Raw genomic sequence first — 13,054 nt, 5'->3', positions numbered from 1 at the left:
GCATTTTAGGCATAACATAAAGGTAAAACATGTATAGTTGATAAGCATAACATATAAGTAGTTTACCAATTAACATCATAACTGAAAATATGCCAGTTAATCAATTAAGCAAAGCTTTAATCGATTAACGTAAAAAGAGTTTTAACAGTTTCAATAGAAAACTGAAAAACAGATTTCAGTTACTTTTTAACAGCCCGTTAATCGATTAACAGACAACTTAATTAATTAACTGGGTGAAAAACAACTTTTCTATATAAACTGTTTTGTTAACATATTTCATATACGATTTGATACAATCATACATTCATATTAGAATTTCTAGGTTGCGTATTTTCATGTTCAATGTATGTCATATAGGCGGATGGAATTGCATGTGAGATTAGAGTGAGATAGTATTATGCTTAGGATTAACATGTCATCCATTGCATATTATCAAATATGTTATTCATCTTATCTTGTTCTTGCATGATTCTTTCACTATTGTTTAGAGATCTATTAAAGGGGGAAAACACATGTTCTTCATGATTTTCATCTTATACATAATCATAGTAATTGTGAGATTTGTATAGGTTTATAGCTTGTTCTTTCTTGTTATATTTGAGCTATTTTAGTGCTTCACATTACTTTGATTCTTTGTATTGTTTGTGTAACAAGGGAAGTCGTCTCTTGGTGTCGTACCATCAAAGAGATCAGAGAGTCTTCACCGAGACTTGTAGGTCTTGAGTTTTTGAGCATATTCTTGGCTAGGGCTGGATCGTTGGAAAGTTTTTCCTTGGCGATTGGGTAAGGTCAAACCAAGGTATAGGTTCTGGGAACTCAAGAAAGGAGCGGTCAAGATCTTGTAATTGGAAGTGTGTTTGTAAGGCACATTGGTTTTAATTTTAGTGAAGGAAAATTTCCTGGATCAGAGGGAAGGACTAGATGTTGTTTTGCAGTGGATTGCAAAACGAAGTAGTATAAAAACCTTGTTGCAGGCTATTTTTTTCCCTTATCTCTTTACTGTTTTTAGTATCTTTTAATTGCCTATTGAAGCTAATATTTTGAATATTGCATTACTGCCAAATAAAGATCATTTGTGTTTAAATATATCTGCTAAATCAATTCTGTATAATCTGCACTTGGCTGTGTAATTTATCCAGTTAGCAACTGTAATTTCTGTGCGACTTAATTGATTAAGTCAGATCATTAATCGATTAACTGGGCTAGTTTTCAAAATAGGATTTTGGTTCAAATAGCGGTAAGTGAGAATCGCGACACCTATTCAACCATGGGGTCTATGTAACTCTGGTATGGCCCCTAGTGTTCTGGTTAATTATGACCAGCATATTACAATAGAAGTTGCCTTAGATAACAAGAATTTTTGCATCAATGCTATCTATACAAGTAACAGCTTCCTGCAGAGAATATCTCTTTGGATTGATCTGCAAACAATTATGTTTGAAAAGCCTGGTCCTTGGTGTTGCTTTGGAGACTATAATTTTGTCCTTGGTGCTCATGAATGAAGGAGTTCTAGATTGCCTGCTAGAACTCCATGCAATGACTTCAAAGCTTTTACTCATAATGATGGTCTTTTTCACTTAAACACTTTAGGGGCTCAATTCACCTGGTCAAATAGAAGAAAGGGTAATACTTTAACTGAAAAAAGACTTAATATAACAATCTATAATGAGGAGTGACTAGATATTTGGAATCATGTCTCCTGTTGCACTCTACCTAGAGTCCATTCAAAAATGTATTAGTGACTCTGGCCCAAATCAGGAGTTACTTGACTAGGAAGATATTGCTCAGCTATTGAATGCTATGATGATAGAAGATGTATTTTGGAAAGAAAAATCTAGATTAAATTGGCATGCTCTAGGAGATAGGAATATTGCTTTCTTCCATAAGGTCACAAAAATCAGGCATGCCACTAAATCAATTTCAATGCTTAAAGATGCCAATAATACCATATCTACTCATGATGATATTGTTGCTCATGTTCTAAACTTTTACACTGATCTGTTTTCCTCCCCAAACAACACTTCTTTTAACAACCTAATCCAATATATGATTCCCTACCTGGTGACACATGATGATAACAACATGCTGACCAAAACTCCATCAAATGAGGAAATCAAAACTATAGTGTTTGCTATGAATGGTGATGGGGCACCTAGCCCGGATGAATTTGGTGGATGTTTCTTCCAATCTTTTTGGAAATTAGTCTATAATGAAGTCTTCAATTCGGTTAGACAATTTTTTACCCAAAGTTGGCTGATGCCAAACTTAAACTCAAACAATGTAATTCTAATACCAAAGAATAAAGGTGCTGACAAAATAGAGGAATTCATACCATAGCCTTAGCAAACTTTCAGTTCAAAATAATTACTAAAGTGCTTGCTGACAGGTTAACTACTATTACAACTAGGATCATCTCTAATGAGTAGAGGGGTTTCATAAAAGACAAAACATACAGGATTGCATATGTCTTGCTTCTGAGGCAATAAACCTGATGGACCACAAGACTTTTGGTGGTAACCTTGCTATCAAGCTTGACATTAAGAAGGCTTTTGATACAATGGATTGAAATTTCATAATAGACACCCTTAAGGCCTTTGGCTACAACCACAAGTTCATTAGGTGGATCAAATTCATCCTTCAATATGCTAAATTATCAATCAATGTTAATGGTAGAAATGTTGGTTTCTTCAACTGTAGGAGAGGAGTTAGACATGGGGAACCCCCTCTCTCTACTGATGTTTTGTATTGCTGAAGATGTGTTAAGTAGAGGGATAAGGAAGTTGGTTAGTGAAAACAAGCTAAGTGAAATCTCTGCCCAAACAGGATTCAGACCCCTAGTCATGTTCTTTATGCTGATGATATTTTAATCTTCTACAAGGAGAAGCAAGAGAGTTGCTCTGCCTTAAGAACTTAATCAAGGACTATGCTACTGCTTTTGGTCAACAAATCAATCTGGCCAAGTGTAAATTCTACACTTCCAATTCTAATCCTAGAAGAATTGCCACTCCTTCAGCTTATCTGGGTTTTTCAATGGGATGTCTTCCTTTTAACTACCTTGGAGTGCCTCTCTTCAAGGGAAAACAAAAGAAGATTCACCTTCAGTAAATAGCAGATAGAATCGCATCTAAATTGGCTACTTGGAAGGGTTCCTCTCTATCAATAATGGGAAGAGTGGAATTAGTTAGATCCATAATTCAAAGCATGCTAGTTTACAGCTTCCACATCTATAAGTGGCATATTCAATTGTTAAATGATATGGACAAAAGTATAAGAAATTTCATATGGGCTGGTGATGTTGGGACAAGGAAAATGGTCACTGCTGCTTGGCATAAAGTGTGCTATCCTTTGAATGAAGGTGGGTTGGGCATTAGATCTATAAAGAAGATGAACAAGGCTGCTTTGTTAAAGATAGCTTGGGTTATATGGACCTTAAATCATGAATGGGCAACCTTTTTCAAAAACAAATTTGATAGTAATAAATCTCCTTCTAATAAACACTTCAAGTCATCGATTTGGCATGGCATCACGGACAATTGGGCTGAAGCAAATGACAACTCAATATGACTAGTGGGAGATGGCATGCAAATCAATTTCTGGAGGGACAATTGGTTAGGTGATCCTCTAGTTCAATCTCTTAATATTCCTCAAGATTTGCATACTTCTCTGAATGCCAAGGTGGCAGATTTCCTCATGAATTCTAAATGGATAATCGCAGGGCCCATCAAAAGGCTATTCCCTGAGATCATAAGGAAAATAATAAGCATAACAACCTCTAGAAGCTAGGATAGACTGGTTTGGAAGCACTCAATTGATGGGGAGCTCACCTCTAAAGCAACCTTCACTCATGTCAATCCTACATCAACCAAGTTAGCTTGGTGCAAGCAAATTTGGTTTCTATCAATTTATCCCTCTAAATCCTATGTCTTATGGAGGACCATGCATAGTGTCTATTGATGATAATCTGCAAAAAAGAGGCTTTGTCATGGCTTCCATGTGTAATATATGCAAAGCCAAGCATGAAGACTCTGATCACTTTTTCTTGTATTGCAATTTTGCTCTTACTTTATGGGACTGAGTGAATGAGGCTTTCTCTATATCTATGAATACTCGATCAATTATTTCAATCTTAATGGACAATGGTAAATACTTCAATCTTCAAGTGAAGAACATTTTCCCTGCTTGTGTGTTTAGTACTTTAAGCACAATTTGGTTCTATAGAAATAGAAGTAGATTTGATGACAAAATTGTGACTTTGACACAAGAAATGTATAAGATCAAGAGAGAAACATCCATCTCGGGAGCTCTATCAACATCTACTTTTGTCTCTTGCTCTATTAATGAGTTAATTATGTTGAGAAGGTTTCAAATCAGCTTAAATCTTTCAAAGGCTACTAGAATCACAGAGGTGTTGTGGCAGCCACTAGAGGAGGGTTGGATTAAGGCCAATAGAGACGGAGCTGCTCATGGTGCGCTTGACCATGCGAGAGGGGGGCATATTCAGGGATCACAATGGAGTTTGCTTAACTTGTTTTGCTTGTTACCTTGATATCCAGCATGCTATTATTGCAGAGTGTCAAGCAGCTTTCAAAGAGTCAATATAGCCTTCAAAAAGGGTTGGAAAAAAATGTAGATTGAGAGTGATTCAACTATGTGGGTGGATATATTCCATGGTAAAATCAAGGTTCCTTGGAAGCTAAGCAACCAGTGGTCAACACGCAAATCCAAGCTGAACTTAATGAACTTCCACATCTCTCACATTTATAGGGAGGGCAATGAATGTGCGACAAATTGGCTTCATTTACAGCAGAATCCAAAACATCAACTACTTGGAAAGACCCTCCAAACTTCATGAAGGAAGTGTACATGAGGAATAGACTAGGATTGTCTAGCTATAGGTTTATAAACTTGTAATTTCTTGGCATTTCTTCTTCTCGTTCTCTTTGTCTTCATGGTACTATTCGAAAGAGTATAAAATTGGGGTGCAGTTGCACCTTTGCCTAAAAAAATATTATTATTTTACTTCATGACAACGATTCTTCTATTATTTTAATAACAAGAGGAAGTGTACGAAGAAGCTATTGGATGAGATAAAGTTCAAGTCTTGACTTTGGATCAAAAGTAAAATCAAAGGCTCTTCTATATCTTGGTTTGAAATGGTTTCTAACCCAATTGTTTCCTTATAATGTTATTGCTAATCATCTCTTTAGGCTCTAGATGTTTGTGGTTTTCTATTGTATTTCTTGTGTAGTGGTTTAGGTCTTGAAGTTATTGTTTTATGTTTCTTTATTTGTACTTTCTTTCTTTTTAATAAAATGTTCACCTTCAAATTTTTTTACTTGGTGACATTATTTTCCTTCTAATCTTTGGCTTGATGCTTACCAATAAGATATTGATCTAATGATATAAAACATCATTGGGTCTCTATATAGGTGAAAAAGTCATTGTTTTGATTAATATGAACAATACTTATTAGGAGGCATAATCACACACTTTGAGGGAATTAATTCCTTACTTATACGGTGAGAAATATCATTCGTTATATATAAAAAAGTTATCATTATGCTAACCATAAAATATTTTGATGATGCTATCTTAATTTTATAAACCTTTTTTTGTGTTATAATTTTATAAACCTTTATCCCTTTAGAATATTAATATGTTATACTACATACTATATTTTATATATAGATATAGCAAATTCTATATCCACCACCCGAGTCTCAAAATTCTATATAATACATACTATATATATAGTATCTTAATGATATTTTGATACTTTTAAAGTACTTTTTTTGTTAAAACCTATAAGAAATTAATGTGGGGGAATTCAAATTTAACTAACCAACTTAAGAGTGCACTTATATTATTTCCCCATAGAAGCTCCATTAACTTGTATTATTATTATGCTCTGAGACGTTATAGACCGACTTTTTTTTCAGACCTTTCTCACTTATACACTAGGCTCTTGGACGCTATAGACTAACCTTTTTTTTCCTTTGTTGATATAATACTAATAAAACAAATACATGGCTTTTCGACCATCAAACTTTTATTGATTTATTACAGAGTTCAGGTTGAATTTTCCAGGGATAATTTTTGTTTCAAAGAATTTTAGAACTAAGTTCAGTAAACCCTTTGTGTTATGTATTAAAAAATATTTGACCTTTTCTATCCAACTAGCTAGACGCATAACTCAATCTATTTGGCGCCTATCAAATTTTGAGTTGTTTACTTGTGTTTTTTGTCCTACTACATTAATGTCTAACTAGATTTCATTTTATTCCAAGAATGCGTAATATTCCAAAATACTTTGTCCAATGTGGAGAATATTCAGTCTTGCATCAATAATTATGGTCCTAATGAGGAGTTGCTTGATCAAGAGGGCACTGCTCAATTAAACCTGCTCAAGGCTCTTAGCATGGAAAATGACTTTTGGACAGAGAAATCTAGAATCAACTGGCACAGGAATGGTGACAGAAACACAAGTTTCTTTCACAAAGTTACTAAGATAAGGCAAGTGTCTAAGTCCATGACAATTCTAATGGATGGAGATAGAATCATTTCAGCACAGGATGACTTAGCCTCTCACACTCTGGATTATTTTACCAACTTGTTTGCTACTTCTAATGATACTACCCCTAATCATTTGATTCAGGAGGTCATCCCTCATATGGTGCTTCCTCAGGAAAACAACAATCTTATTAGTATTCCTTCAGAGGAGGAAATTAGATCTGCAGTTTTCTCTCTTAATAGTGAAGGGGCCCCTAGTCCTGATGGCTTTGGAGGAAGCTTTTATCAAAACTACTGGAGCATAGTGAGTAAGGATGATTGCTCTTCTGTCAAACAATTCTTTGCTCAAGGTTGGTTATTGCCAAACATGAACTCTAACAGTGTGATTCTGATCCCCAAGTCCTCCAATGCTGACAAGATTGAAGACTTCAGGCCAATTGCTATTGCTAACTTCCAATTCAAGATAATCACAAAGGTTCTTGCTGATAAACTATCCCTCATTGCTTCTAGGATAATCTCTCCTCAACAAAAAGGTTTCATAAGGGACAGAAGCATTGTTGATTGTATATGAAGCTATTAATCTTCTTGACCATAAATGTTTTGGTGGAAACTTAGCAATCAAACTAGATGTCAGGAAAGCTTTTGATACCATGGATTGGAACTTCTTGTTGCAAACTCTTCAGGCCTTTGGTTTTCATGACCAATTCATTCAATGGATTAAGATCATCCTCCATTCTACTAGACTATCTATTAATGTGAATGGCCAAAGTGTGGGTTTCTTCAGCTGCTCTAGGGGTGTGAGGCAGGGGGGTCCCCTTTCTCCCTTGCTTTTTTGCTTAGCTGGAGATGTGTTGAGCAGAGGCATATCCAAGTTCGTGGCTAGCAACAAGATGAGCACAATTTCTGGTCCTAATGGCCTAAGCACTCCTTCTCATGTCTTATATGCTGATGATATCCTTATTTTCTGCAAAGGGGTTAAAAGAGAGTTGCTCCAGTTGAGGAATTTACTGGATGTTTATGCTCAAGCTTCTGGGCAACTCATAAATCCTAGTAAGTGCAAATTTTACTCAACTGCCAATACTAGGAAAAATGCATTGCTCTCTTCCTACTTGGGTTTTAATGCTGGCTCTCTTCCTTTTACTTACTTGGGGGTTCCCCTATTCAAATGAAAGCCTAGAAAGACTCACTTGCAGCCTATTGCAGACAGAATTCTTGGCAAGCTTGCCAAGTGGAAAGGCAACTCTTTGTCAATCATGGGCAGGGTGGAGCTGGTCAAATCAGTTATTCTAAGCATGCTTGTTTTCAGTTTCCATGTCTACTCTTGGCCTGGTCAATTGATAAAGAATCTGGACTCTTGTATCAGAAACTTCATCTGGTCAGGGAACATAAACACTAGGAAAATGGTCATTGTTGCTTGGTCTCAAGTTTGCTCCCCTACCAATGTTGGTGGCTTGGGCATTAGATCCCTATCGAAGCTTAACAAGGCTGCTCTCACTAAGCTAGCTTGGGAGTTGAGACACTCTAGGAAAGATTGGGCTATCCTCTACAGAACTAGATTTGGTCTTCAGAGCAACCCCTCTCCTTGATACTTCAAATCCTCCATCTGGCCAGGTATCAAGATGAATTGGCATGCTGCATTTGATAACTCTATATGGGTGATAGGCAAGGGGGACAACATAAGTTTCTGGAAGGACAACTGGCTTGGAACACCTTTAGTTGATCTTCTAAACATTCCTCAAAACTGGCAGGGTCAATTAAAGGCTAAAATCTCAGACTTCATTCAAAACTCTGCTTGGCACATTCCAAAAAATTTGGTTGATCACTTCCCATTTCTCACGGATAAAATAGCCAAAACTGACTTCTCTGGTGGGCAGGATTTGCTCTGTTGGCAAAATTCTTCTGATGGTGGGCTCACCTTGAAATAGGCTTACAACTCTATTGATCAGGTATCCAATCCTATAAATTGGTTCATCAAGATTTGGTCCAGTGTCATTCCCCCTTCACAATCTTTTGTGACTTAGAGACTGCTCAACAACAAAATGCCTTGTGATGATAACTTGCAAAGGAGAGGTTACAACATGGTTTCTATGTGCAGCCTATGCAGAGCTCATACTGAGACCTCATCCCATCTCTTTTTCAGCTGCCCCCTGGCTCTTCACTTATGGAATTGGATTAATGGAATCTTCCATATCCATCTGGACATTTCTTCCATCAAGTTAATCCTCTTGGCCAGTAAATCGGATTGGTGTGACCAGGTCAAACACCTATTCACTGCTTGCATTATCCATACAATCAACACCATTTGGTGGTGCAGGAATCAGTGGAGATTTGAAAACAAAGGTTTCAACCTTGGCTCTGCTATCAACAGAATCAAAATGGCAACCTCTCTTTCAGGAATCTATTCTAAAGCTACAGGCAAGCCTTCTATGATTGAGCTTGGTATTCTAAAAGCTTTCAAGGTCCTTACCAACTACCCAAAGGCCCCCTCGATATTGGAAGTAATTTGGCACCACCTATGAGACATAGAATCAAGGTCAACACAGATGGTGCAGCTAGAGGATATCCTGGCCATATTGGGGGGAGCAATATTCAAAGACCATAGTGGTCAGTGTCTTAATTGCTTGGTTGATTACTACAGCATCCATGATGCTTTATATGCTGAGTTCAATGCTGCTTTGTCAGCAATCCTGTTTGCTATATCTAATGGTTGGATGTCCCTTTGGTTTGAATGTGATTCTACAATGGTGGTTGAAATTTTCAAAGGTAATCATAATCCTCCTTGGAAGCTCCTAAACAAATGGAGTAAATGCAAAGCAGCAATGGCTGAAATGGATTTCAGAGTCTCTCATATCTATAGAGAAGGCAACTCTTGCGCGGATAAATTGGCAAATTATTGGATTAACTCCAAAGTTAGTTCTATTTGGAGCTCTACTCCTAATTTCATTGTTCATGAATTCTTACGTAATAGGAATCACCTTCCTAATTATCGTTTCAACTCTCATTAATGTATCTTTGTTGCTATCTAATATATTTCGAGGTGTAGTTGCACCTTTGGCTTAAAAAAAAGTTTATTGAATAAACATTATTCACTTTAAACATCATCACTTTTGGAACTTCTACATATTTGCAAAAGTTTTCAATTCTCACGTGATTGTTTTCCACCGGTCAGTATTTATGTCACACATGAATGTCTTGTAACTACATTGGAGTATAGTCATCGAATATTGGTAAATAGATTATTTTTGGTAAAATTGGCAAATTAATAGGAATTATTTACTCCTTTTTGGTGATAAGGAATCATTTACTTTTGTATGAAGTGTGAATTGAAATGAAAGTAAAAAGGGATTTGACCTTTCATCCGCTATTTTCGTAACTGAGAAGCATATTTCATATTTGTTTCCATTTTTTTAGTTATTGCTGTCCTCATTTGCATATCACGGGACAAATAGTGCTTTGAAAATCGAAAAGCTAGGTTCCATATACTTCAAGATAATCAATGTGTCATGCCATCAATACAACAAAAAAAAATTTCTTTTTTTGCGGAAGAATAGAATAATTTAAATCCTTTTAGTTCATATTCCTACAAATCTTAGTATTTGTAAAATTTAAAGTTTTCTATATTTTTTATATTTAAAACATACTGGTGGATTTATTTTATTTATTGAATATTTGATTTATTTAATGTTTAGAGAATATTAAAAATTATATTAGATATTCTACAACTTGTATTAAATTTCCTTAAAAATAATAAATTGTTTTGATTTTAAATTTTTTGATAATGACCAATAAGGTGTTGGTCTAGTAGTGTAAGGTTCCACTAGATTCTCAGAAAGACCAAAAGATTAAGAGTTCAATTCATGGAAATGACATTTGTTGAGAGGGACAATCACATATTCTGAAAAAAATTAATTCCTTATCTAAAAAATGTAAGAAATATTCTTAATAGTATAAAAAAAATTGTTGCAAAAAAGCCCTTCCTAAAAGCGACATACTAGATGCAAAATGATTTCAGGTACGCTATGATACATTTGAAAGGGGACAAATTATAAACTATTCTAATCTACATCTGGTCACATTCTTTATTTCCAATGAACTTTAAGGCTTTTTAACAAAACTAACAGAGTTGTCTGTAAATTATAGGAGCTTAGAAGTATAAAGATTTTTATATAAGTCAATAAATTACTCATCTTTAATTTATATTAATTATATTTAAGAATCAATAATACTATCAATAATACTTAATATATGCACAGTATATAATGTGTTGATTGGTTAGTAAAGAATAAATTACTTATTCCTGAATTTTAGTAAATTTATATAAAATACCCCTCTCTTTTTTTGTCCTTAAAACCACTCCTAACTTTATGTAAGATTGAGATTACAATTAAGAGGGGGTGAATTAGTTGACTTAAAATTATGGTCAATTTTCCTGCAATATCAAGAGTTAAGAGCAGCGGAAATAATTTGTAGAAAATAACTAGTAAATAATTGAAGAGATAAAGGGAGAAGAGAGTACACCATAATTTTATACTGATTCACCTTCTTTTCCACCGAATGTTACATCTAGTACTCTTGCAGCTAAAGATATTTTCCACTAAATATTATGAGTTGTAATTACAATATCTCACTCCGAGACTTCTATGTACGTTACACACTCACTAATATTTATCACCTTGGAAAACACATTTCCAAGTAACTCTATCCCATTTCTTATCATACCCCATGAAAGAAAGTATTTAGAATGAATGAAGAATTACAACAGTGGCTTGAATTGTCTTTACAAGTATGAAATGTAATATCACTTGCAATTCAATAACTCTCTTGTATACTAAGTAATATTGTTCAATAGGTTTGTAAAACTTTGAAACAATTACTTCAAGTAACTCAGAAAAATTCTCTTTCGAAAGTTTAAGAACTGACTGCAAAAGTGCAGAAAAATAGTGAGAGAATTTTTCAGAATCGTGTGAGAGTTGTATGAAAGTTGTGTGTTGTGATTATGAGTTTCAATGCCTTTATATAGGCTTTCCAACCAGCCAAAATGTCTCTTAAAGGGTATGAATTGATTGGAATGAAACCATGTCTGTTGGGTTGCAACCCGTTCACTTTGAATTTGAAAATCTGATGCAACAGCTCTCAGTAATCGGTTACAGTATTGAGAAATCGGTTACCCAAATGTTCTGTCCAACAGTGAATTTAAAATTCACTTAGAGTAATCGATTACTCATATTAAAGTAATCAGTTACTCAAGAACGTTAAAACTTGAGTAATCTGTTACCCAAAGTTCAGTAATGGATTATTTAGTTCAGATTTTTTTGGATAATTGACTTCTCACTCATGTAACTTGTTCCTCAGATTTCAGTAACTTGTTACGCAGTATTTTGAAAATTGTTTTATTTAAACTTGAAGTGTTTCAATTTTCTTTTAAAATATTTTGAGCGATACTACTATTATATTCAAGAGTATATGACAAAAGTATCTATTTAGACTTAGACAAAAGTATCTATTTAGACTTAGACTAAAAGTCTTGAATAACTTGAAGCTTGAATCTTCATTGTCTTCATAAGTATTCTTCCTTTTTTTCTTTTTGGTGATGTTGGTTTCTTCATCAAAACCATGTCAAGGTCAAGAGCAAAGATCTTCTTCACAATCTCCCTTTTTTTATGATGACAAACCAATATCTTATTAACACTGTAGTTTTCTGAGAGCAGCATACTTTGTGATATTCTTCACTTGTCTTGAGTATTCTCCCCCTATATTGTATGCTCCCCCTTTCATTTGGAGTTATGTGCCTGAAATAATTATGACAGAAAATACACTCTCCCAACTTTTCTCCCCATTTTGACTTCGTCAAATTGTTACATTATATATATATATATATGTATGTATATATATATATGTATGTATATATATGTATGTATATATATATATGTATGTATATATATGTATGTATATATATATATGTATGTATATATATGTATGTATATATATATATGTATGTATATATAACATACCATATGTATATGACAAGCAGAAAAGTAAAAATAAGATATAAAATAAACATCGCAATGCATATCATAAGACATAGATGTTCAACAAAAACAATATAAAGCAAATTTTGTCTAACGATATAAAATGATTACAACCATAAAAACAGAAGTACATTGTTCAATAATATGCATCAAAACAAAACAGAAATCCTAGACACAATCTAAGACGCAGGCTCAAAATTGTTTTCATCAACGTCCATGCTACTCAGCTTAGAAGAGAGACGATGAAGTTCAAACTGGATTTGTTGATTCTGTGTATCAAAGGCATCTATCCGGTTAGTGATGTAGCCTCGAAGAGAAATCAAATCATCCATAACCATTTGATTTAAAGACATGACAACAAATGAGGAAGATTGAACATGAAACTCAGAAGGTTGAGGTTCATAGGGATTAGCAGGGGCGGGTTCTGGTTCAGGAGCAGGAGGTATATCTTTCTTATGCTTGTAGGTCCGGTCACGAAGATTATATGTGAAGCCCATTTTGTGGACTACATCCAC

At 34.6% G+C, this 13,054-nt stretch overlaps 1 protein-coding gene across 1 annotated transcript; it reads left to right on the top strand.

Moving 5' to 3' along the window:
• On the top strand, window positions 9,054-9,515 carry LOC109350494. The gene has a single exon (XM_019591724.1). The coding sequence runs from the start codon at window positions 9,054-9,056 to the stop codon at window positions 9,513-9,515; it is 462 nt and encodes a 153-aa protein (XP_019447269.1).

Source organism: Lupinus angustifolius, chromosome LG06 (assembly GCF_001865875.1).
Source record: "Lupinus angustifolius cultivar Tanjil chromosome LG06, LupAngTanjil_v1.0, whole genome shotgun sequence".
Taxonomy (NCBI): Eukaryota; Viridiplantae; Streptophyta; class Magnoliopsida; order Fabales; family Fabaceae; genus Lupinus; species Lupinus angustifolius.
The sequence above is the reverse complement of the archived record's forward strand: the minus strand, read 5'-3'. Positions and strand labels throughout refer to the sequence as shown.

Coding starts and splice junctions, on each gene's coding strand:
- LOC109350494 (XM_019591724.1), top strand. CDS start 9,054: ATGGTGCAGCTAGAGGATATCCTGGCCATATTGGGGGGAGCAATATTC.